We start from the raw sequence: 26,172 nt of genomic DNA, 5'->3' as shown, positions 1-26,172 counted from the left end.
GGGCCTGACCCCAATAGCTCAGGCGAGGGCAGGAGGGGACTGGACAACCTCCCTAGGGATTTGAGTTTGGAAATGGGGTGCAGCCCAAAGAAGTGAGGTGCAGCCAGGAGGAGCAGGGTGAAGGGCAGGCTTCCTAGAAGCAAGAAGGCAGAGGCCCCGATGAGGGACGGAGCCACACAGCAGCCCTGTCCCCACATCGTCAGTGACAAGTCAGGCCTGCATGTGAGTCACTGCCCTGTACACCCAACAGAGGGCGCTGGTGACCCCACAGCAGGGTACCCCAACAGTGCTGGACACATGCAGTGTGGCAGGATGCTGCAGGGGCTGCTGGAGGGGAGGGGGTAGGGTGAGCCCTCTTCCTAGTCCCTCCTTGGGTATGGAACAGGGCAGCCTGGGCCCCTGCCTCATCCCCAAGTCTCAGTGCCACCCCACAGGCTGCCAGAAGCCAAGAATAAGTGACTGTCTTGCATTTTTCTCTCCAAGGTTCCTGCTCCAGGACTCCGGGTCTGCCACACCTAGCCAATGTCCTCTCCACAAGGCTCAAGGACACTGCCCTGCCAAGGCTCACAGCAGACAAACCTGAGGCTGCCCCTGTGGGAAGCTGGGACCCCAAGACCCACCCAGCAGGCCTCCATCCTGTAGGCGCCCTCGGTGGGGCTTAATGCAGTGCCCCGGGCTCAGGCTCACCTCCACGTGCTCCTGCCCATGGCGAGTGATGGCCTCCTCTTCGGACAGCCCCACGCAGCCATACTCCAGCGGGGTGAAGACTGTTGTGGGCACCTGGAGAGCCAGTCTGTGAGCACACCACTCAGGCCCCCAAGTCAGGAGACCCTCCCCCCAGATATAAAGAGCAATGGCGGCAGCCCAGGACCCCAACGTTATGAGCTAGCAGCCTGAAGGACCCAGACACACATGTCAGCATGTTCACATGCATGTGTACATGTTCTATGGCACATGTACTTGTGTACATTCATACACCTGCATATACACACAAAGTGTACATGTGCACACACACATGCAAAGGTGTGTACATGCATGGCCACACATAGGTTCACACAAGCCAGCACATGTACATGTGCAGCCTGCCCATGTATCTGTACATGTATGCCCACCTACAAACACATACAAGGTATACATGTACACATATTATGTGAAGGCTTCAAAAAATCTGTGGAAAACTTAGTTATCCTTCATTCCTTCCCTTGTGAAGCCCCCTCATACATGTGTACATGTTTACTTACATATGGACATGTTTACTTGTGTGTACAGGTGCACACATATATACATACACAGATGCTTCAAAAAGAGAATTTAGGACTAATGGGATTTTCCCATGGATTTTTTGAAGAGTTTTCTATACACAGGCACATACATATACAAGGAGGTATCCCCCCCCAAAAAAACGGATTTTTGTGTGTGTCAAAGTTATGTATTTAATTTTTTTACAAAACAACCTTATCGCCTTCAAAGTCCTCTTCATTACACTTAATGCATCTGTCAAACCCACAGTTCCATTCTGGAAACATTTTCCATGCTTGCATGGCCGGCAGCACCTCCCTCGTATTTCTTCACCTCTTCAAATCGCTGCTCTCTCATGTGCCTCTACATTCAAGGGGGGAAAAAAACCTCACAGAGGGAGGTCAGGTGATTATGGTGTGAGGGCAAGAGAGGCAAGCTGTTTTTGCCAAAAACTGGCGCACTGAGATGGCTGCGTAAGCAGGTGCATTGTTGTGGTGACAAAACCAGCCCCCATCTGCCACAAATCAGGCCTTTTTTGTCGCACACTGTTACACCATCTTTTCAGAACCTCTAAATAGAAAGCTTAATTAATAGTTTGACCTGATGGAATGAACTCCAAATGCACTATGAGTCAACATTTTCATCTTTTCAGAAAGTTGACGGACATCCAGAAGGAGGTTTGTCATCAATCGACATTTCACCTTTTTTGAAATAAGAAAACCATTCATAAAGTTGAGTTTTTCCCATAGTGCTGTTCTTGTAAACTGTGTTCAACGTCACAACAGTTTCTGCAGCATCTTTCCCAAGCAGGAAACACAATTTCACAGCCACACGCTGTGCTCTTCAATCTGCCATCACAAAAAAATGAGTTTTGAGCAAAACTGCTTTTATAAAAAAATTCCCCGTGACCAGAGAGCACCTTCCCAGGCGATGCCACTGGGTGCACTGACTCAGAGAGAGTTGCTTGATGCTCGCCTAGCGGGAAAAATGTAAACTAGGAAAGCTCTGCTCCACCCAGCACAACTCCAGGGTTTTTAGGGGGAGGGTACCCCCTCATGTATACAACTACAAACACACCTGAGATGTACAAAGACACCTGTGCCAGCACACCTGCACACATGTGCACACGCATGTACATGAATGACCACACACAACAGGCCTGTAGCCTGTGTGCCTGCATGCACTTGCACATGGGCACACCTGCATACACACATGCATGGCTGTATATGCATTGACACACATTTGCTCCCCAGCCCCAGAGACATGGGACGCCATTCCCACTGGTCCTGGCGCGTGGTCCCTGGGGGAAGCCACCACTCACATTGTCGTACTCCATCAGGACTGAGGATCCACCAAAGAGCCGCCGGGCTAGCAGCTTTCCTGCCATGATGGCCGTAGGTGTGAGCTCGGGCCGTCCCTGCAGAAGGGAGCGGAAGGCTTACTTAGGTCAGCAGGGCCGAGGGAATGGCTGCTGAGCACCTTCCCAGAGGGGGGCCCTGTTTGGAATCCCCCCCACCCCCCAGCGCTGCAGGAAGGCTAAGGCCTCTCCAGGTCCCTGGTGCGTTTCTCTTCTCTCTGCTGCCCTCCAGCTGCCTGGGGGAGGGAGGCGCCGGCTGTCACACAGCCCACTTTGCAGACCACCTCCCATAAGAGCAGAATCTGCTGACAACCCCCACCCCCACCCCCACACAGGCTCATCAGGTTCGTTCTATGAGCGGTTCCCGCCAGAGGGACCGTGGTGGCCTCGTAGCAGCCATCCCACCTTCCACACAAGGCTGAAGCTAGATTCCCATCCAATGCACCTCCTGTCCATTCACCACCCGTCTGTCTGAGGAGGCTCACGTGTTATAACAGGTGGAGCTGCCAGGCTAGGATGGACTAGGAAGAGGTGCCTGGTGGTCTACTTCCAAAACTCATAGTCAAAGAAAACTCCAGAGGTCCCATCCACCCCGATCGTGGCAGTGGTGCTGGGCAGGGTGCCCCTTTGTGTGGTATGCTGTGCCTGGGTAGCCATGAGCCAGGGGCAGTTTGCAACCGCAAGGGCAGAAACCGCAGTGTGTAGAGTGGGTTGCTGAGCATTCTGGGTGATCTGGACCCCCAGTTTGCCGTTGCCTCCATTAGCCACTACAGATCTCAGACCAGGGCATTGTTCTGCTGCCTCTTGTCCTCACACCACCGTGTCCTGCTGGCTCCCTGCGCTCTGCCTGAGGCCTGCTGCCACTCAGCACAGCAGCAGGAAGTCAGGATGCTGTTTGGCATTCCAGAAATGAATGGAGATCAGCGGGGATAAAGCCCCGCTGGCAGCCGGCATTCCACGGGGCCTGACTAACTGGGGAAACCACCACGCACCCGCTGCGCAATATCAAGCCAACCAGTGCCACCCTGCCACCCCGAGCTCTGCCTGGCTGTCACTGGGCCTGCGAGGCTATCAACTCCATGATCGCTCAGAATCAGCTTGGAGTCTTGCTGGGGGTGGGGGGTGGGGGCTGTGAGGGGAGGAGAAGAGCTCTCACCGCTGCAGTAAAGAAGTGCACAGGTCAAGCCCGTGCACACTCGCGCGCAGACGCGGACAAGGCTATGCGGCTGCGCAGAGGTACGCGCGCATGTGGCCCTTCTCTGACGTTTTCCTCCAGTGCAGCATTGATCTGCGCTCAGGATGCTACCTGCCACCCAGCCGAGCCTGGTGGATGGAGGTGATACCAGGCCAACTGTACATCCAGACACATGGGCAGTCAAGGGCACGCCAAACCACTCACCGCCTCCCACACGAACCAACATGGCTGACTGTGATGGTAAAGACACAGCTTGGGGGAGAGGCCAGGAACTCTGGACACTCTCCACCAAGCAGTTCCCATACACGTGCACGCATGCAAGTCCGTCTCTCACCCAAGGGCGATTCATTCTCAGGGCGCCCGTGTCTCCAGCAGCCAGTTCCAGGTTTCAGGCCCCACCCATGCACCATCTCCTCAGCCTGATAGAGCTCAGGGGAGGACAGGAACAGCTACTTGGCTCAGGCCCGGGCACTGGTCATTGGGCAAGCCCCGGAGAAGGGTGCTGCATGGTGGTCACCACTTCTGGGGACAGTGTCCAGCGAGCACACTCAGCCCTGGGAAGAAAGGGCAGAACTCGCCTGGGATCCTCCCTGGGCTGGCTGGTGTGCCATGGCCTGGCATGAGCAGAGCAGGGGCAGAGGGGGACAGTCCTACAGCATCACTGACACCTTAGCCAGTGTCCACACGGCTCCTGGATGGCCTTGGGGACCAGGTCCACCTCAGGCCCTAGCTCCCCCTTTTCTCCTAACTCCTCCCTGCCATTTCCCCAAATGGCTTCCTTTCCCTAGGATGAAGCCCCTCTCCCACAGGAAAGGTGCAGATAGGTCAGAAGGGTAAACTGAGGCAAGGAGATGGCAGATGGAGGGGAGTGAGTGAGTCTACTGCTGGCCCTGTCCTCAAACTCACTGCCATCATCGATTCCAACTCACAGGGAGCCTCTGGGTCAGGGAGAAACTACCCCCGTGGGTTCCCAAGTCTGCGACTCTTCAAGGGAGTAAACAGTCTCATCTTTCTCCCTCGGCGAAGCTGGTAGTCCACAACTGCTGCCTGCCTTTCCAGAACCTTACATCCCATATGAAGGAAGCCTGGGCATGCGGTGAGGTAAGCCTTGGGCTGCTAAGGGCAAGGTCAGTGGTTCAAGCACACCAGCTAATTTGCCAGTTAAGCTGAGACTGTCGTCTCCCGTAAGATTTACAGCCTAGCTCACTATGTAGGGGTGCTATGAGTTGGAACTGACTCAGTGGCAGCGGGTTTGATTTCAGGGCCTCATCGGCATGTGGAACCTGCCCAGTGACTAAGGAAGACCTGAGAAGATTCCATGCCTTTGAACTCTGACTCTGGCAAAGAATACTGAATAGGCTGCCAGGGGAACAAACCGATCCGTCTTGGAAGAAGGGCCGCTAGAATGCACTTTAGAAGCAAGAAGGGAGAGATTTCGTCTCACACACCGTAGGCATGTGATCAAGGGGATTGGTCCCAGGAGCGGGCATCGTGCCTGGCATGGCAGAGGGTCCGTGAAAAAAGTGGGTGGCCCCCAGCAAGACGGACGGACACAGCGGCTGCTGCCATGGGCTCAAACAGAAGAACATTCGTGAGGCTGGCGCAGAACTGGGCCATCTCTGGTTCTGTTGAGCAGCAGGGAGTTGTCCTGGGTTGGACCTGACTCAAGGACACCTAACAACAAGAAGCTTCCAGACCACAGTGTGCCGCCTAGAGCGCAGAAGCCCAAGTCGGCCTTCAGAAGTATGTCCACTGAGCGTGTCTGTCCAGTCGATGCTCAGCTGTGTAAAAGCACCCACCTCCACACCAAGGACCCATGTTTGAGAGACAGAGCCTAACGTCCGGTCCTTCCCCAAAGCACCTGCGCTGTCAGGCTGCTGGAGACGGCCCCTCCCTCTGCTGCGCTAGGAGAGGCAGGCAGCTCAGGCTGGACTCCAGAGTGGGACGTGGCTTACCTCCACCACGTCCCCAATGGCATAAATGTGGGGAATCGATGTGGCTTCCCGGGCATCGACCACTATCTTCTGACTGTCGGGGTTGATGCGTACCCCCGCCTTCTCCAAATTCAGACCCCTCGTTTCTGGAACTCGACCTGAGGGAGGCAAAGAGAAAGGCTTAGACACGGGCTGGAGCCACCCGATCCCCAGCAGCCACGTCCCCTTACTCACGTTGCCTGGTTTCATTGAGCACATTTGTGGAACTCGCTGAACTGTGTCTGCCCGCAGCAGCCTGGAGGGGCGTGTGTGAGTCTGAGATAAACATTCATGAACAACGGTGCTGGGCACAGTGGCTGCCATGGGCAAGGCGTGGGAGAGACTTTTGGGGCCTTGGTGTCTGCCTCCAGCCTCCAGTGCAGTTGACGCTAGCAGGCAGCCCAAATAGCATCCCCCAAGGCCGGTCTTGCCTGTCCTGGGCTTCTGTGCACAGAGGGCTGAGCAGGGCTTCCTCCAGGGGCGCTGACTGGTCAGCCAAAGCTGGCCAGGCCCACCCTGCAAGCGCACCTTGGGGCTCACTCTGATACTCTCTACCCATCAGGTGCCTTGTCTCACATAGAGTGCAATCCCAGGCCGGCTTCCACGGACTTACATCCATAAGCATACCCCTTCCCTCAAAGGGTGAGGGCTCTGGCCCCCACTGACCCCCTGCAGAGGAACTGATGGGATTTGGGGCCGTAGCTTCATTTGTTTTTAACAAATAATTCAGGACTCTTTCCTTGCTTCAAGAAGCCTTCCTGGTTGCTGCAACCCATTGGGAGGTGGGGATGTCACATTTGTTCTCCGAACCCGGAGAGGGTCCGAGACTGGGAAACCAGCGCCTGCACTCCCATCTCTGGAGAGGCCAAGAGCCCAAGTCCTTCCCAGCCAGCACCCGTCCTGGGCCAGCAGGGCTGCCCACTGACAGCTTGGGCTCTTGCCTGGGCAGCAGGGGTCGGTCCAGTGTGGTGAGAAGTCCACGCATAGCTGTATTCGGTGGAGGAACCAGCCAGGAAGGGGTAGGGTGACAAGGAGCTGTACCCACAGTCCCGTGTGCCCACTCACCAGGTCAGACACAGGCAAGGCTCTGAAAACCCTGGAGGCAGGGTGCCCAGAGACCCAGCTTTCACCCCATGACTGCTACTGAGGTTGAAATGCTACAGAGGAGCAGAACCCGGAGAGCCTGCTGCCCATCCTGCCAGACCACGTGGCTTGTTCCTAGGTTAAGTGCTGGGCTGGCACTGGAGCGACTCCCTGAGGACGAGGGGAGTACCAGGTGCAGCAAGGCAGTGGCACACTTTGGGACCCTAACTCCAAGTCCTCTACCATCCAAACACCATGTGTGTGTGGGGGGGGGCTGGGTTGGCATTCAGCCCTACTGTACATCAGAGAACACACCTAGGCCTCTCGCCTGTCTGCCTGTGTGTGGGCAAGTGAGGCAGCATGGCCCCTTACCCCCGGACAGCTCTCTAGTGGCAGCAGGGACCTGCAGACTGCACAAGATGCCTGTGGTTCTTGCACTGATCTTGAACTTGGCTGGGTACTGAGCTCACATACACCTGGGTGGCCAATGAGGCCCGGTCCAGCCAAGAGGTCCCAGCTCTGCCTTAGGCTCTGAAACTGGCTGGCTTCAGCCTCCTGACAGTGCCTCCTGAACCTCGCCCTCAGTGCAGTCCCCCCAGGGCTGAGGGGTGGCAGCTGCAGCCCACCACCCTCTCCAGCTCTGCTGACATACTCTTCAGGACAAGGTGACCATCTCAGGGCCCAGCCCCACCAACCAGCTGACCAAGAAAACTTCTGCCAGCCTGGCCACCACATATCATGTTTTTCTCCCTCTGTGTCCCCTTTGCCTCTCATCACAGGTACGTCTGTCCTCTCCTGATGTCCTGGCCCCTTCCTCCCTCTAACAGGATAGCGGGTTAGTACCCTGCTTCCGATCATGTCCTCTGAGGAGGGCCTCACACAGGGGACCACTGAGGTCCTTACAAATGGAGAAAAGCTGCCTTCTCTGTCCCGCAGTGGGGGGCCTGGGGAGCTATCCCCCCATCAAAGCTGCGTGCCTGCCTCAGTGCACACCTATGCATATGCACATAGATGCAAGCATGGACATACATGGACATCTACATATAAACAGGTGAACACATGTGCACAAACACATATACAAATGCAACTAGATGTACACTGATGTATACATGCAAATACATGTGTGTATGCATGCTTGAGCACACACACATCTATATGCACATGTACACCTGCATGCATGTTTGTATGGATATGTGCAGATACGTGCATAAATGTGTATATACGTGCATATACATGTGTGTATGTATGTTTGAGCACACACATCTATATGCACATGTACACCTGCATGCATGTGTGTATAGATATGTGCAGATGCATGCATAAATGTGTGTATATATACAATCATACAAAGATGTATGTATGCACATGGACACACAAGATGCATGCATATGTGCATGCATGTATAAATATGTAAATGCAAACACATGCAGACAGTATACATGTGGTGCACGTGTGCATCCATGTGTACAGATACACATAAACACACATGTACATGTGTACATGAACATACAGATGAGATGCACACACAAGGGTATTCAAAAAGTTTATGGAAAAACAAAGTTAGAAGGTAAAGAAATTTTCCTACAAACTTTTTGAAACTCCTTCATACAAGGGAGTGCCCCTGAGCAACGGAAAGAAGCTCCTCTGGGCAGAGCTTTTGTGGTGCCCCGTCTCCCCGCTAGGCGAGCCTGGAGCAACTCACTCTGAGATAGCGCACCCAGTGGCGTCTCTCTGGTCACAGTGAATTTTTTTCATGAAAGCAGGTTCGCTCACACCTCGTTTTTTGTAATGGCCAATTAAGAGAACACCATCCAGCTGTGAAATGCTGTTTCCTGCTCCAGAAAAATGCCGCAGAAACCGTTGGGATGTTGAGCACAGCTCACAAGGACAGCACGATGGGAAAAACTTGAGTGGTTTTCTCATTTCAAAAAAGGTGAAATGTTGATTGAGGACAAAACTCACTCTGGACGTCCATCAACTTCCTGAATGAATGAAATGTTGACAAAACCCGTGCACTTGTGCTCTAAGACCAACGACGAGCCATTGAAGAGATGGGAGTGATCTGGACAGTCTTCGAGCTCGGTTCATGAATTTTATCACACTGGGGAACGAGAAGGGCTACTGTGAAATGTGTGCCTCGGGGTCTGACTGAGCAGGAGAAAGAGCGTCCACTGGCAATATGCGGCACTTTGGAAGAACAGCTCCGAAGCGACCCAGACTTTTTCCCAAGGTCGTTACTGGTGAGGAGACCAGGCGCCCGGAAGCAAACATCAATCACCCCCAAAAAAACTCATCAAGTAAAATTAAAGATTAAGACGATGCTCATTTGCTTTTTTTGATGTGCCGGGAGAGCATTTGGAGTTTGTTCCACCAGGTCAGACTGTTAATCAAGCTTTCTATTTAGAGCAGTGGTTCTCAACCTGTGGGTCACAACCCCTTTGGGGGTTGAACCATCCTTTCACAGGGGTTGCCTGAGACCATCAGAAAGCACATATTTCCAATGGTCTTAGGAACCAAGACACTGCTCCTCTATCCATCTCCAGGCGGGTCCGCCCACATGCAGCTACACCCACATACGAATACCCAACGTGAAGACTGTTACCCATACTACACCATGCTTCAAGACAAAATTTCATTGATTTGTAATTAGAAATAAATATTTCACATTATATAATTACATATTGTTTTGTGATTAAGCACTGTGTTTTAATTATGTTCCATTTGTAACAATAAAAATATATGCTGCTTATCAGATATTTACATGAAAATTCATAACAGTAGCAAAATTAGTTATGAAGTAACAATGAAAATAAATTTATGGTTGGGGGTCACCGCATGAGGAACTGTATTAAAGGGTGGCGGGATTAGGAAGGTTGAGAACCACTGATTTAGAGGTTCTGAAAAGATTGCGTAACAGTGTGCAACAAAAAGGCCTGATCTGAGGCAGACGGGGGACTGGTTTTGCCACCACAACAATGCGCCTGCTCACACAGCCATCTCAGTGTGCCAGTTTTTGGCAAAAAGCAGCACGCCTCTCTTGCTCCACACACCTTAACCTCCCTGGCACTAATCCCGAATGTGGCTCAGGGTACATGTTAACTGTGTGTTAAAGTTTATCATACCTGGAATGTCTACTAGAGAGATTAAAATGAGTAATTTCTTAAGAATTACAGGCCTACAATATAAAACAACAAATTTTATGCAAAACAATGTACTGCTTTGGGTACAAAATTACTGACATAATTAGATCACCAGGGAGGTTAATCACCTGACCACGCTTGGTGTAACTTGTGCTTGTTTCCTCGAATGTAAGGGACCTGAAAGGACAGCGATGTGATGGTGTGGGAGTGAAGGAAAAAGCGAGGGAGGTGCAGTCAGCCATCGAAACAGACGAGTTTGAAAATGTTTCCAAGAACGGAATCGCAGATTTGACAAATGTATTCAGTGTCATGGAGACGACTTTGGAGGTGAGATGGTTGTTTTGTAAAAAAAAAAATTTAAATACACAACTTTGAAAAAAATCCAGTTTTGGGGGGGTACTCCTTGTATTACATGCACATACAAGCAAATTGGAGCTTAAAACTGGAGTTTCAAAAGGCTCATAAAAAATGGAATGAAAAGATAAGGAATTTTCGAACTTTTACTGAAGCCATCCCAAGTGCAGGCACACACATATTGCAAAAATATCAATTAACAGATAAACCAAAAAGCCTCAAACTCACTGCCATCGAGTTGCCGCTGACTCATAGCGAGCCTATAGAACAGGGGAGAATTGCCTCTGTGGGTTTCCAAAACCTTAACTTTTGACAGGAATAGGAAGCCCTATCTCCCTCCCACAGAGCGGCTGGGGTTTTGAACTGCTGACCTTGCAGCAAGCAGCCCACTGTGTAACCACTATGCCAGGAGGACTCCTCAATGAGCAGATAAACCAAGACTAATAGCAACAGTGATAAATAAGTAGGAGAGAGGACAGAGGTGGGGGCCTGTCTTCTCCAAACACAGCTTGTGACACACTTTGTTTGCTTTTCTTTTTTAAACTCAGACAAATGTTTGATACATTAAAAACAATAAACTTAAACCAGAAAAGCAAAACGTCCCTAGAAGTCATAAGGCAATATGCACAGCAAGTGAACATCACTGCAGAGGCTGGTGACAGCGCCCAGGGACCCATCATTGTTCTAGAGACCCAGACCCCAAACCATTTGGCTGACCACACCCCTGACTCAGCACCCTCCCTGGCAATGAAAGCACGTGTCCTTCAGCCCATCATCTAGTTCAAGTGTAGGCACCTGCTTCTGCAGCCGCCTGGATCACTCCAGCCGCACCACGCGCCCAGCAGGGGGCTCGACCGCCCACTCTGGGAAACAGGCTTGAAGGCACTCTTGGTGACACAGATCAAGCTGCAGAGAGCTCCGCCACGCTCCCAAGAAGACAGCGCCACACCCGAACGTGCCACGCTGGAGTTTTGGGTTTTCTCTGTAAAAACATGCGTTTCCCGGAAACAACGTGCATCTGAACTGCTGGCTGAAAAGATGATAGGCTTGTGATGCTTCATCCAATTCCCAGTAAGAACGAGTTACCTCCACACACGCGAAACGCGCCATTTCCTGGCTCTGTCTGGGAAAGGTCTAGAGCAGACACAGTGACAACCCAGTACCAACCTGTCCCCCAAGCCTCATACTGTGATCCCAGACTCCCTCCTGGACACCGAGCACCTGAGCAGAACCAAGGCACCCACATCAGGCGCCCTCGGACCTTGGCAAGAACCACCAGAGCAGAGGTCCTAAAAGACACAAACCAACTAGTGTGCAATTAGAGAGAAAGAGCAAGACCCCTGCTCTGGAAGCGAGTGAAGCCCACAGGGACGCATGGCTACACCTGCCCGCAGCCTGTGCTGCCCAGACGTGCTGGCTGCCCTCCCCCACTGCTCATCGGCTTCATTCTTGTGGAGTCATAGCAGTGCAGATGGCGTGCCAGGGTGGGCTGAGTATCTGTGTGGGGGATGTGCCTATATCCCCAAGATCCAGTAGTGGGGTACATGGTAGGTGGAGCAGAAAGTACTTGGCTCCCCCACCTGCAGGTCCAGCCTTGGCCCTCTGTGCCTGTGGCATCACCTGGCTCCGGCCAAACCTTTCCCAAAAGCCCAAAGTTGGCTCAATGCCCATCCAGTGCTTAGGCTTGTAGGGCAGGAGAGGCCAGTGCTGTCTCCAGAGACATGGTGCAACTTTGTGGGCCCCAGGATGGGTGCCATCTGGGTCTCATCAGCCCCAGCTGCCCAGAGAGGTCCCATTCATTCTAAAGATTCAATTACTTGTTGTCTCACACCCAGTGTAAGTGACCTGACCCAGGCAGTGAGGTGAAGGGGTGCAGTGTGGCAACCCCGGGCACTCTGGTTCAGGGCAACGTCTGAGGTGAAGGTCACAGCTCAGGATGGTGAGCGCCTGAGCCGGCGCAGCCTCATTGCAATGTGAGTGTGGGAGCAGCTGGGCCCTGTGAAAGAGAAAACCTTCCGTTGCCAGCTGCTTTCTGGGAAGGAGCTGGGAGTCAAAACAGAGAGGCGCCACTAAGCCGCAGTTGTCACGCTGTGGGGAAGCCGACTCCAGCCTCACACCACCTTGACCGCAGGCGCCGGGCACTTAGGAGCTGCCGACAGTGCGTCAGACCAAACAAAGGCAATGGCGGGCTTGGGCTTGGGCTTGGTGCTCTGCACCTGGGAAGTGGTGTGCCTTTCTGTCAAAGGGGACACCAGGCCCTACAGGAGTCTGGATACAGGCCCAAGGACCAATGGCTTGGGATGTGTCCAGGCCTTGGGACACAACGGGTGCCCTTGGGCATCTAGGAAGCAGCTGGTGAGGAGTCTGCTTGGTAGGTTGGGAATCCAGGGCTGGTACCAGCTTCTGTCAGCACTGAGGTTCAGGACAAACTGCTGAGCAGTAGACAGACCTGGCAGCTGGCTGTGCCTGCAGCCAGGGACCTGGAGCCTACACTCCCGCCTGGCCGGACCCCAGAAGCCAAGAGCACAGCTATGGATCTTGGGGTGCTGGAGATGAGGAATTAGAGGGCACCCAGAGGCCATTTCCCCTTGGACATTCCTAGCGCACAGAAGTGGGGCTTCTCCACAGCAAAGAGGAGTGTACATGAAGCATGGGAAGGAAACCGCTAACTCAGAGCAATGTGGCGATGGTGAGGATGGGAGCAGTGTAGCGAGATCACTGGGCACGCAGAAGGGCTCAATGTGTGGTGCTGGAGTGGGTGGCACACAGGTGGTCACACAGCACCCAAAGGAGCAGCGTGTGGCACGGTGCCTGAGGGAGGGGCTCAGGAGAGGGAGACCTGGTGCCCAGACACGTGGCCAGAGGGCACGGCAGCTCTGGGCCCGAGAACGCACCGTGGACCTCACTGTGCAGCGGTAGGAGTGATGCGCAGATGGGCCCACAGACAGGTGTGCTGAGGTTGTCTGTGTGGTCAGGTCCACTCCCACTCACCTGCAAGCCCGTACGACAGAGCACTGTCCTCACCACCAGTGTCACGGAGGAGCCCCTGGTTGCAGCCACTGTGTCAATCCATCGCCTTGATGGTCTTTCTCTTTCGCAGCGACCCTCTACTTGATCAAGCCCGGTGTCATTTCCCAGTGATGGTCCCTCCTGATGACATGTCCGAAGTACACAAGACCAAATCCCATCAGCCTCGGTTTGAGGAGCATTCTGGCTAGATCTCTTCTCTCTTCTGGCTGTCAGCAGGAGAGTCCCTATTCTTCGCCAGCACGTCCTGAAGACCTCTTAACACTCTGTTCATTCCTGCTGGGAGTGGAGTCGCCTTCCCCGGGGTGCTGGGGCCCCTGATCAGACCTCGGCTGCCCCCATGCAGCACAGTGATGGAAGCAGAGGAAGGTGCAGAGCTGGTGCCGGGGGTCGGAACCCAGCAGTCACCAGTACCAATTGTTAGGCTAGACCCAGGGTGGTGGGTAAGAGGCATAGGGCATCAGCCACAGGCAAATGGGAAATCATTTCCCCATCCTGCTCCTCCTATTAAAGGTCAAATACGAACATTCTGGTCTGCACTTGCATCTCCCTGGGTGTTTGGCCTCTGCCCTGCTTCATGGGACCTGCCCACACTTCCAGGGCCCCCGTGCTGGGCTTGCCAAGTGCTGCCTGCAACTTCTCGCAGGAGAAAGAGCAGGCTCTCCACTCCCATAGAGAGCTAGTCTCAGAACTTCATAAGGGCAGTTCTCAGTTCTCCCCTGTCCTGTCAGGTCGCTGTGAGTCAGAACGGACCCAGTGGCAGTGAGTTAGGTTTGAGCTGGATGCTCCTGGGTGGGGCCACCGGTAGCCCAGCCTTTTACCTTGTCCCAGTCACATCAGAGCCAAGGTCTGGGCCCATCTTGGGCTGCTCCCTCCCTTGGGCAAATCCTGAGGGAAAGGCAGCCAGGAAAGGGTGTTCTTGCCACAGCCAGCGACGCGGCATCCTGTGAGCAGAGGCGGCTAGAGGTTTCGTTTGGCGTCCCCCAGACTCTCACCGAACAATATGAAATGCCGCCGATTATGGTTATGTGTTCACTGCGGCCGTTTCTTCTCTATCAAATTACCCCTTCCTGCCTGTCCTCGGGGAGGAAGATGTCCGTATGCTCCCTACGCCTGTAGAGCCAGTCTTTGAAACCCACGGGGCAGCCCGAGGGAACGCGGTGTTTCTGCTAGCCTGTCCTCAGGCAGTTACGCACAATCACCACCACGGCTATCTTGCCGTTTGCCCAATAGACATGGTGACCTTCAGTCCCATCTTGTGTGCCACCCTTGTTTACAGAAAATGAAACACGGTTTCCATATCTATTAGGCCAGACAGCCGTGGTGATCCTACCACCTCCTCTGAGCCCTCTGCATAGACCCACGGCTGTACCTCGGTGCCCAGCGTGAAGGTCCCTTCCTCTCACATGCTTCCTCCGCCCCCCACCCCACCCCCCAGGCCACGGTGCCTCTAGGGAGCACAGGCCCACTCCCTCGAAGTCCCAACCTTCCCAGAGCACCCAGGCCTAAGTGGCAGCAAGAACTCGGTTCCCCTACAGCAGGGGTTCTCAACCTTCCTCATACCGCGACCCTTTCACACCGTTCCTCATGTTGTGGTGACCCCCCCCCCAACCATAACATTATTTTTGTTGCTACTTCATAACTGTAATTTTGCTACTGTTATGAATCGGGCGACCCCTGTGAAGGGGTCATTTAACCCCGAAAGGGGTCACGACCCACAGGTTGAGAACCACTGCCCTACAAGCTCCCGTGGCTTGAAGCCCCACCAGCTCCCACCACTGACCAGGGGAAACGGCGCAACCATCCCTGAGGCTGAAGGCCGCTGTGGTTGGAGGGGACTAGCTACTCTCCGAGCTCCGACATCACACTGAAGGCCACATTCGATCGTAACAGCCCTCACTTGCCAGTCACGGGAGAGCTGGCATTTCCTCCAATTTCACGGCTGCCTGGAGCACATGTCCCAACGAGGGAAGAACAATCCGTGTAATGAGGAAGATTTCAGTGCCAGCAGGAGGGTGACTCAGGCAGGGCGGGGGTGGAAAGGCAGTCAGAACAGTGCTGGAAGCGCTTGCGCCCCAGGAACCATGCACTCTGCAGGGGAGAGTGGCCGGCCCACCTGTCGCAGCCTCGGGGGGGCCTGGGCACAGACGTCTCCAGCCGCTCCCAGCATCATTTGGGTTTCTCTACGTGGCTCCCACCGGGTTCTATTCTGTTCCACGTCTTGGTTTCCACTGCAGTGGTTCAGTAGGCTCATGAGTAAGGCTCATGGCCCAGGGCGACACTGGGTAGAGGTGGGCCAACCAGCAGGTCCAGCAGCATCTCAGTCAACACATGTCTGGATCTGAGGCTGTACTGGCACACAGCCAGATTCCAGTCCCTATGCTGGAGCCACACAAGGGGAGGAAAGGGCACCAGGCCTGAGAGGACACACAGTGGCCTGTGTCCCACGGTCACCTGGCCTCCTCAAGGTGCACTCAGAGCACTGAGGCAGTGTGGCCTGAGTGTGGTTCACCTCCCGGGGCTATCGGAGAGGGCCTGGCCTGAGTTCTGTCAGCAAGTGGTCCTCCACGCCAGGCCCAGGCAACGTCAGACCTCACCTGGAAGAGCATGCCAGGCAGGTGCTTCATGTGGCTGCAGTGAGGGGTAGTGGGAGAATGGGTGGCAGGGGCTCCAGCCAGGCTGTGCCTATCAACACTGGCCCCAACACCCCTGATGAGCTTCCAGGGGTGTGGGGGACCCCTGTGTGATCCCCTCCTCCCCTGGGCTCAGAGCCAGCAGGGACGTGTCTGTAGTGGCAGGGCCACTAGCTGGCCACACCTGCTCCAAGAGCCCCTGGGTGCAGGCTAGCACATGGCCCCATCGGGCGGTGGGGGAGCGGGCATCAGTGGGAGGTCTGAGAACAGAGCTTGGGGAGCTAAGGCTTCTGGATCCTGGACACCATGTGACAGGCCCAGGACTGACCCAACTGCAGCTTTTAAACAGACAGTGGCGACCCAGCAAGAGCCCTCCCAGGTGGGCAATTGATGGACGGGGCCCCATGACTGGGCAGCCCCCCCTGCACACCAGCTCTTGTAGCCATAGCCAGGACCCCTGGAGGGTCACCTGCCAGCCTTCAAGCATCAGAGCTTCATCCCTGGCTAGCAGGAAGGGACAGAAAGCCACCAGAGGGGCTGGGTGACTGAGGAGGACAAGAGGCCGTTTCCGCTGCGGCTCCCCCGAAGGCTACAATTGGAAGGCACCACTCTGTCCGTGCCATGCAAAGCAGATCAGGCCAACGCCGCCCAGCGCACGCTCAGAAGTGACAGCCTGGGCCTGGGCCTGGGCCACAAGTGGTTAAGTGAGAGGGTGCAGCCCAGGGAGCAGCGAGCAGAGGGCTGACTGTCTTCACTCAGCGCCCTAATCGGCACATCAGCAGACAGGAAATCCTCGTGCGGCGGGTTCCCAGCCTATTATCTGAGACACCTGGTGTGGGCGGTGATTCAGAGGCAAACAATGAGCCGGCCCCTGCGCAGCAATTAAGGGCCTTACGGGCTCATGCGACTAATCCCCCCAATGGAGATCAAGGCTGCACTGGGACTGGGGGTTCATCCTGAGACTCCTCCACTCCGTGGGGCCACGTGGGCACCAAGGCCACGGCTGGTGCCTCTGTCCGCCCAGTGTGTGTTTAGAGCCCAGCGTGGTGGGCTGGCTCATTCCCACCCTTCACACCCCAGGAGGAAACAGCTCCAGGGGCTTGTGGGGCAACCCCTGACAGCCTTGGATTTTAACCACCCTTCCCCACCCCCCAGCAGACTGTCTTTTACCGCATGGAGCAAGTATGCCTGGCTAATGGCTGACCAGGACCCCTGGTGGTGCAGGGTATTAATTGTTGGATTGCTAACCACCAGGTTGGTGGTTTGAAGCCCCCAGCCACTCTATGGGAGAAAATTGAGGTCATCTACTTCCATAAAGATTGCCTGCCTCAGAAACCCTACGGCATCTTACAGGATCACTAACCTAAGCAAACTAGGTGCCATCGAGCCAATCCTGACTCAGCAACCCGACAGGACAGGGTAGAGTGCCCCGGGGAGTTCTGAGGTTGTGACTAAAGAGTTACAGGAATAGAAAGCCCCATCTTGCTCCAGCAGAATTGGCTAGTGGTTTCGAACTGCTGACCTTGTGGTTAATAGCCAACACCTTCCCACTACTACCAAAGGTTCCTTACGGGGCCACTAGGAGTGGGAGTCAACAGCAGTGGGTTTGGTCTGGGGAGACCCCTGGCGGCACGTGGGGCAGGTCCACCGGCCCCTCTATGGGAGAAAGACAAGGCTGGCTGCTTCCATAAAAGCAGGCAGAATCGACAACTCTCTGGGGCCGGTCAACTTGTCCTCGAGGGTCGCTGGGAGCCAGGCTCCGTGCCGCGGCAGGCAGCGTGTGGGGCTGGCTTTAGAGGTTTATCCATTTAGCAGCAGAAAACATTCCCAGTTCCCGGTTGAATGTTTACAAAACTACCGCCCGGAAGCCCGCGGCGGAGCCCACACATGCCCCAGCAGCCCCACCGGACGAGCCCAAACCCAGCCGCTGCCTCCCGCTGCGCACTGCTTGGGATGCCAGGGTCAGAGGTCAAGGGCTCTGAGCGCTCCCCCCATGGCATAAATCATGCTGGGCGGGCTGTCTCAGGACATGCTCATGGAAACTATACGAAAATCTGCCTGACTCCGGGTGGGGGGAGGGAGGCAGTTTGGGGAGGGGTGGCACAGCCCTCTGGGCAGCAAGTACCATGGTGTTTGGTGGGGTGTGGAGACACAGAGAAGGGGTTTTCATGGGAGGGCAGGACCCTGTCACCTCCCCACTAGGAAAACGGACTTGCAGAGAATAAAGGTTTGCTTATCTTCAAGGTCTTTCATGGAGCGTGCCAGAAACCCACGGGGGCAGTTCTCCCCTGTGCTGGAGGGTGGCTCTGAGCAGGACTGACTCCCTGACAGAGAGTGAATGCAGTCCATCTTTATGGGCACCGATGGTCTCATCTTTCTCCCAGGGAGTAGTTGGTGGGCCGGGGCCACAGATCTTTCCATTTGGCTGCTCCAAGACTTAACTCAGCGAGCCACCAGGACTCCATCGCTGTCTGATACCAAGAAACGAAACCCCTGCTGTCAAGTGGGTTCCAACTCGCAGTGACCCCATGGGGTTATAGAGCTGAGACTGAACCCTCATGGGAGCAGACAGCCTCGTGTGTCTCCTAACAACCCAATGGTGGCTGCAAACGGCCTGCGCTCCACCACGGTGCTACCCCAACCCCTTCAACTGTACTCTGGGTCACCTGCCCACACTAAGTCAAGATGTGCAAAATCCCCTGCGGGCCTCTTGGATCCCTGCCCAATTTGGCCAGTGCACTCTCTCTAATGTCCACTCACGCTGAGCACTGAGGGAAGCAGACCAGCGTTTGTCTATGAAAGCAGCTGTGCTTTCCGACTGGGGAAGTGACAGGGTGGCAGAGAGAGCTGGGAGGCACAGGTGGCAGGGCAGGTCGGGGCTCCGGCGCAGGTGTGATACATCTGAGCCTGGCACTGCCATCACAGAGGAAGAGGGTGCCCTGAGGCACACAGCAGGAACAGAGTAAGGCTGCCATCTGGACTCTCCCCTATGAGGTGGGATCCAGGCCAGATCGCCTTTTCTCCAGACGCACTCCCCCATCCCTGGCTCCAACGGCCCCTCCCACCCCAGGCAGGGTTTGTACCAGGGTCCGTTCTCCTCAAGGGCCAGGGTGCCAGGGAACCTGCTTGGGGCTGCAGAGAGGACCCAGTCCACAAAGAGTTGCTCTTATATCTTGGGAACCTGCACAGTGTGGTCACAAGACAGGCAGTAGGTGCCCTCCTAGCACGTGATGACCCCGCAGGGCCCGGAGCCAGCCATTGGAAAGTACCGGGAGCCATGAAAGCGCCACTGCCAAAGACAACCTACAAGTCTGCATTATTCGGAGGGGCTAACAGCAGCCAGCTTGAAACTGCCGTGGACAATAGATCTCATGGTGCTTATTGTACAATCCCCCTCAATATGATCGAACCATTAAAATGTTCAATTGTATAATATGTGAATTGCGTGGCAATAAGAGTGCTGGAAAATAAACGCATGGCTAGTACAACAACAAGCCAGCTCTCACCGCTAAAAAGAACTATAATTGGGCTCACAGGAAGGCATGGTGGTGGTGCGGCAGGTTATAATTGGGCTCACAGGAAGGCATGGTGGTGGTGCGGCGGGTTACGTGTTTGGTTGCTAACTTGCAAGGTGTGATTTGAACCCACCAACTTCACCTCGGGAGAGGGATGAGGCAGTCAGCTCCCAGTCGGAGTCCTGTAAAGGTGGCCGGCCTCGGAAAGCCTAGAAGGCAGTTCTGTTTTGTCCTGTAAAGTGACTGTGGACCCGAATCAACTGGACAGCAGTGGGTGAATCCTAGCTGGGAAGACAGGACTTCTAAGCTAGAACCTTCGCGAACCTTCAAACTTTTTAAACAGGGACTGGTTCACTGTCCCTCAGACCTGTTGGAGGGCCGGACTATAGTTTAAAAATACTATGAACAAATTCCTGTGCGCATTGCACATATCTTATTTTGAAGCAAAAAAACAAACGGGGCAAAAACACCTAGCGGGCCGGATCAATGTCCTCAGTGGGCTGCATGTGGCCCGCGGGCCGTAGTTTGAGGACCCCTGCAAGGGTACAGGAGTCTGGAGGACCGGTTAGTCTCCAGAATAAGGATGGTGTGGACGAGGCTTTTGAATTGTGGTACTGGAGAAGAATATTGAAAGTGCCATGGTTTTCCAAAAGAACAGAGATTTGTCTTGGAAGAAGTGCGGCCAGAATATGCTCCTTAGAAGCAAGGATGGCAAGACTTCGTCTGACATTAGTTGGCCATGTTGGCAGGAGAGACCAGTCCCTGGAGAAGGACATTGTGCTTGATAAGGTAGAGGGGGAAAGTAGGAAAAAAGAGAAAGACTTTCGATGCAGTGGACGGACACAGAGGCCGCAACAATGGGTTCAGGCACAGGGACAGCCGTGAAGATGGCGCAGGACTGGGCAGTGTTTTGTTCTGTTGTGCACGGGATCGCTATGGGTCAGAACCGACTGGACAGCACCGAACAAAGCTGCCCGCAGACAGCCTCAGCTAGCCTGGGAAGCAGTTCTCTGTCCTCAGGGCCAGTCTGTGTGGGGTCAACTCAATGGCAGTGAGCTGGAGCTACATGTTAAGGAACCCTGGTGGGTTAGTTGTCTGTGCACTGGAACGACGGCTGAGCAAAGCCGGTGGTTCGACTTTCTCCTTGGGACGAAGGTGAGGCTATGAGAGCCCAGAAAGACCAACAATCTCAGAAGCCCTATGTTGGTACTGTTGGGTGCCATCAAGTCAATTCCGACCCGCAGTGACCCTACGCACAACAGGATGAAACACTACACAGTCCTGCACCGTCCTCGCAACTGTCCCCGTGAGGGAACCTACAAGCCCTGAGGACAGCTCTACCCAGTCCTCTCCGGGCGCTGCGAGTCAGAATAGGCTGGCCGGCAGTGGAGCTGGCTTAGCTGCCTGTTCGCCCCGCTGCTGCTGTGCGCTCCCGGAACAAGGTCAGAGCATATTAGAGCGACACAGCGCTTGGCACAGGAGGACCGGGGCGCTGCTCAGTGGGCCCTGAGTCAAGGGGTCCTCGGTAGCGGCCATTTGTCCAGGACCAGCAGGGGACAAAGACCCTTGGAGTCAAAAGGAAGATGAGGACCGTCCCCAGGGAATACCGTCCCCTCACCTCTACTGGGGACCTGGGAGATGCATCGGTGTGGCCTAGCAGCCCTTACCAATGGCCCACAGGACGGTGTCGAAGGTGCCCGAGTCTTCCCTGCCGGAAGCGTGTTCTTGCCAGGTCACCTGGAGGCGGCCGTCCGGGAGCCTGCCAACCCGCAAGGGCGTGCATCCCCGGAGGAAGTGGATGCCGTGAGAGGCCATGTGTCCCGTCACCAACGAGGCCATTTGCTGCAGGCACAAGAGCAGGCACGTGAAGAGCAGCGCCACACCACAGCAGAGACACCAGGGCAGGCCCCGCCCCACGCCGGCTCCGCAAGGAGGCGCCTCGGGGTCACTCAGAGAGGTCTGGAGGAGAAGGTGCCCACCACCCTTCTGATGGGGAACCTCACTCAGGACACACACACACCCCAACTCTAGAGCTGGATGCTGGGCCAGGAAGCTTCGGTTTGTCCTGGTTCCTGATCTATAGCTTCCGATCCTTGAGTCAAGATGCATGTGGTGGGTTGTCTGGACTTGTATCCCCCAGAAAACATGTGTTGTAAATCCTAAGCATTAGCCTGCTAACTACAAAGTCAGCAGTTCAAACTCACCAGCTACTCTGTGGGAGAAAGATGAGGCTTTCTACTCCCATAAGGACGGACAGCCTGGAACCCACAGGGCGGTTCTGACCTGTCCCATAGAGTCACTCCCAGTTGGAATGACTTGATGGCACTGGTCTCTCCTGAGAACAGGTCCAAAATATTTGAGGTGAAGTCTCCCCATACCTTCGCTTCTAAGAAGCATTTTGGCTGTACTTTTTCCAAGACACTGTGGGCAAAGGCGCATTCTGTCTCCTTTGTCCTGCCCCAAGCTACCTAGACGTAGCTGCAGTGCCCACCGCAAGCCCCTGCCAACAACTCTGCTTGTTTCGGGCTGCCACTGGGACCCGCCATGTGGCCAGGCTCACTCCTCTGTCACTGGGTGGCCCCTCCTCTGCCCTTACACAGGTGAGAGGTTTAATGTGTGAAGAGGCCCCCCGCTCTCCCTTCCAGCCTGGGAGAGCTGTGGGCCCTTGGCCGCAATGGGGGCCCGAGCAGGGGAAAAGCTCGTGGGAGCAGATGTTCAGCTGCAGTAGGCAGAGGCATGGCTGGCTTACTGCCTCTTCTCTCAGGAGAAAATAAACAGTCACTATGTAAGTCCTCCTAGGAGCAAACACCTGACATTTGCACAGGTGTACTATTCCTTCCTGGCAGCCCAGGGCAGCTGTGTCTAAGCCCCAGGACCAGGGGCCTCTGGTAGCAAAGGCTGGGCCCCGGGGTGCGGTGGCCCTGGTCCCAAGGTCCCTTGCCCTTCAACCTCGCAGTGCCTGATGACACTGGGCGGCCAGCCATGGTCTGAACAGAAATTGCGGGGCCTGCTCTGGCCCCTCTGGCACAGAAGCAGGCCTGGGTTTCTTACACTGAAACAAGCACATGCCAGTCTTTGTGGCCTTGTTCCAGGTGCTATGTGTCCTGGCCATACCTGCTCCTAGGGGCACCTTGTCCTGTCTTTTTCCTGGAGACCCTACAGGGTACAGACCACTCATGGGCCACCAGTCACCCTGCCTGCTCAATTCTGGGTGTTCTGAGGGTTCTGGTTCTCTGGGTTCCTAGGCCCACATGGACGCTGCACCACTTTGACATGCCCACACCCACTCTCCGGCTCGGCTCGCTCTAAGCCTGCTGCCTGTGCGCCCACTCTCGTTTGGGAACGGGGTTCTTTGCTTGGTTGAAAGGCCAGTAGGGGAGGGTGGGTTCTAAGGCATCAAAGGAGCAGGTTCTAAGCCACTGTCTTAGAGGTGTCAAAGGAGCAGATTAGGCCAGAGGAGCCAGGTCACATGACACTTACCCAGGCGCCTTGGTGAAGAGACAAAGCACACCCCAGACCTGTCAGCTCAGCCTTAGGCCCCTGAGGTCCCCTTGCCTCCTGCTGCCCACCCATGCACCCCCCCACCTCTCTCCAGCAATCCCAAGTCCACCGTCTCTTGCTCCTCAACTCCCAGGGACTCAAACCCTGCAGGCTCCCTCCAACCAGACCCCTGCCCCTCTGTGGTAGATATGTAATCGTTTGTCAATGTGAGGATTAAGAGCATAGGGGTGGGGTTAAGGGTCTGGTAGGATCCCACCCTCCTAGGGTTGTCTAGACATTGGGCGAGGCTCAGTCCTCGTAGACTCCAAAGAGGCTCAGTGAGGAGGAAGCTGGGACTGGGATTCTCCCAGGAGGGGCCGTGCCTGTACCACTAGGCTAGTCACATCTACTGGGCTACACTGGGCCTCAAAGTTCGGCCCACCAGGAGCACCCAGGGCATGTGGCACGTATGACACTGCTGTAGACGCCCCCAGCAGCCCCAGGCTCGGTCTCCTCTCTGGCACGTACACGCCGGCATTTTTTTTCATGCGTTGGGAGGTACCACTGAGCTGTCCCTGGGCTCATAGCACCCACACATCCATCAGAACGAAACCATCCACTCCTGCGCCACCCTCCCTACTGTCCCCATGCATGAGCCCGTGGTGACAGCCACAATGCCAGCCCACCTTCGGAAGGGTCTTCCTCTTAGTTTAGAAGGATGGCCACTTGGCTGCTCGGAGGGAAGGAGTGGGGAGGCCCCGGGGGCAGTATTTGGGATGGGTGTGGGCGGAGGCGACATTACCTGATCAAAGCCCCGCAGGGGGATGCTGCGCATCATCACGGTGGTGTCCAGGCCCACCCCGGAGAGGAAGCCAGCACACTCCAGGGCCACGTCTGCCGGCCGTGAGTTAAGGGAAGTGAACAGAGCCCCAGGGAGTCTGGTGGCATGGTGGGTTACTTACGGGGCTGCAAACCCAAGAGGTCTGTGGTTCAAGGCCACTGGCTGAGCCGTAGAAGCAAGGCAAAGCAGTCTCTTCTGTAAGGATGAGCAGTCTCTGGAACCCTATAGGGCAGTTCTGCTCCACCTATAGAGTCACTCTAAGTCAGAATCAACTCAGCGAAGGGTCGGTGGCTGGAACCCACTGGTGACTCAGAGGGAGCATGATGAGGCGGCTTGCTTCTATAAAAATGCCAGCCTTATTCCACGATGCTCACCTTCCCACACAAGCGCTGAGGACAAAGGGATGCACAAGCAAATGTGGTGAAGAAAGCTGATGGTGCCCGGCTATCAAAAGATATAGATCTGGGGGTCTTAAAAGGCTTGAAGGTAAATAAGCGGCCATCTAGCTCAGAAGCAACAAAAACCACATGGAAGAAGCACACCAGCCTGTGTGATCATGAGGCTCTGAAGGGATCAGTTATCAGGCATCAAAGAACCAAAAAAATCATATCATTGTGAATGTGGGGGAATGCAGATTGGGGACCCAAGACCCATCTGTAGGCAACTAGACATCCCCTTACAGATGAGCCAGTCAGGGTGCAGTGCAGCAATGATGAAACATACAACTTTCCTCTAGTTCCTAAATGCTTCCTTCAACCTCCCCTGCCCACTATCATGATCCCAATTCTACCTTACAAATCTGGCTAGACCAAAGGATGTACACTGGTACAGATAAGAACTGGAAACACGGGGAATCCAGGACTGATAATCCCTTCAGGACCAGTGGAGAGAATGGCAATACCAGGAGGGTGGGGTGAAAAGGGGGAACTGATTACCAGGATCTATATATAACCTCCTCCTTGGGGGGTGGACAACAGAAAAGTGGGTGAAGGGAGTGGGTAAGATATGACAAATAATAATTTATAAATTATCAAGGATTCATGGGGGAGGGGGAAGCAGGGAGGGAGGGGAAAAAATGAGGAGCTGATACCAAGGGCTCAAGTAGAATGCAATGTTTTAAGAATGGTGATGGCAACAAATGTACAAATGTGCTTGACACCATGGATGGATGGATGGATTGTGATGAGTTGTACGAGCCCCCAGTAAAAAGGAAAAAAAAGATGATGACAACATATGATATGTACAGATGTGTTTGACTAAAAGGATATATGTATGGATTGTGATAGGAGCTGTGAGAGCCCCCAATAAAATGATTTTTTTTTTAAGTCAGCCTTGGAATCCTTAGGAGGCAACCCCCTCAACGACAGCGTGGAAAAGGGACCACACAACGGCTCCCGGATGATCCGTGCCTGCTGCACCCTGGCGGAGGCTGCGGGGCCAGGCCAGATGGAGGGGTGAAGTCCCACTTGCACACCCCCTCCCTACACTGGTCCCATAGCAAGCAGAGGGGACTCCCTGCAGCCTCACCTCGCCAGGACCCAGGTGGCGAAAGAGAGCTGTCGGCTGGGGCTCCAGTGGGGAGAACGCCCTTCCTGATGGACATGAGGCAGCCGTTGGGGACTGTGCTTGGCCAATCCTTTCATCTCCCTGGCCCTCTCCCCTGACCCCGGCTCTCCTACCCTGCTGGGCTCAGGAGACAACTCCAGGAAGTCTCAGCTGCAGAAGGTCAGCCTCAAGTGGTCTCAAAGCAGAGGTCACTACCCTGAACACCCCTTAAGTGCTGGAGTTCAAGTGGCCAAGCAACTGCCCTAAAGACGTGAGGGGCTACTGGAGCGGGGGCGGGGGCTGGGGGAAGCAAGGACAGCCTCAGTTTCAGGAAGTCTAGAGCAGCAGCCTGTCACCTCCAGGCTGGCAAAGGATACAGCTGGCGCCGACCACCAACCTGTCACAGAAAGAGAGAGAGAGCAGAGTGAGTCTACACATGGGGCCACCACAGTGCATGTGCCGGGGCCGGGGCCTGACTCAGTGGACATTGGTCTCTGGGCCCTGTAGGCCAGATGAGGGGCTATTCGTTCAACAGGAGGAGCGAAGCCCACAGGGGGGTTCAGTCAGGACAGCAGAGGGGTGCCTTGACTCTGGTCACTCTGGTCACCAGGGCCAGGGGGAGGAGGTGGGGAGCAGGGAATGCTTTATAGCAGGTGTGAGATGGGACGTGCACCATCCGTGGGCCCAATGTGCCACAAAGCAAAGCCGGGAGGCCTGTAGGTGCGCAGGCGGCCCAGGGGCATGAGAAGCAGGGCCCTCGGAACTCAGAGGTCCAAAGGCCATGCCGAGG

General features: G+C 55.0%; 1 protein-coding gene across 2 annotated transcripts in view; it reads right to left on the bottom strand.

Annotated features, from left to right (window-relative positions):
• TXNRD2 (thioredoxin reductase 2) overlaps positions 1-26,172 on the bottom strand; it is an 80,343-nt gene that overhangs the window by 6,395 nt on the left and 47,776 nt on the right. For both annotated transcript variants that reach the window (XM_075534950.1, XM_075534951.1), the window contains 6 exons: positions 25,760-25,779; positions 23,799-23,890; positions 21,184-21,358; positions 5,747-5,883; positions 2,561-2,656; positions 688-780 (listed from right to left, as the gene is read on the bottom strand). In XM_075534950.1, coding sequence (XP_075391065.1) covers positions 688-780; positions 2,561-2,656; positions 5,747-5,883; positions 21,184-21,358; positions 23,799-23,890; positions 25,760-25,779 — 613 coding nt within the window. The remainder of the gene's footprint in view (positions 1-687; positions 781-2,560; positions 2,657-5,746; positions 5,884-21,183; positions 21,359-23,798; positions 23,891-25,759; positions 25,780-26,172) is intronic.

Source organism: Tenrec ecaudatus, chromosome 16 (assembly GCF_050624435.1).
Source record: "Tenrec ecaudatus isolate mTenEca1 chromosome 16, mTenEca1.hap1, whole genome shotgun sequence".
NCBI classification, from domain to species: Eukaryota; Metazoa; Chordata; class Mammalia; order Afrosoricida; family Tenrecidae; genus Tenrec; species Tenrec ecaudatus.
This window is presented reverse-complemented; position numbering and strand designations above follow the sequence as displayed.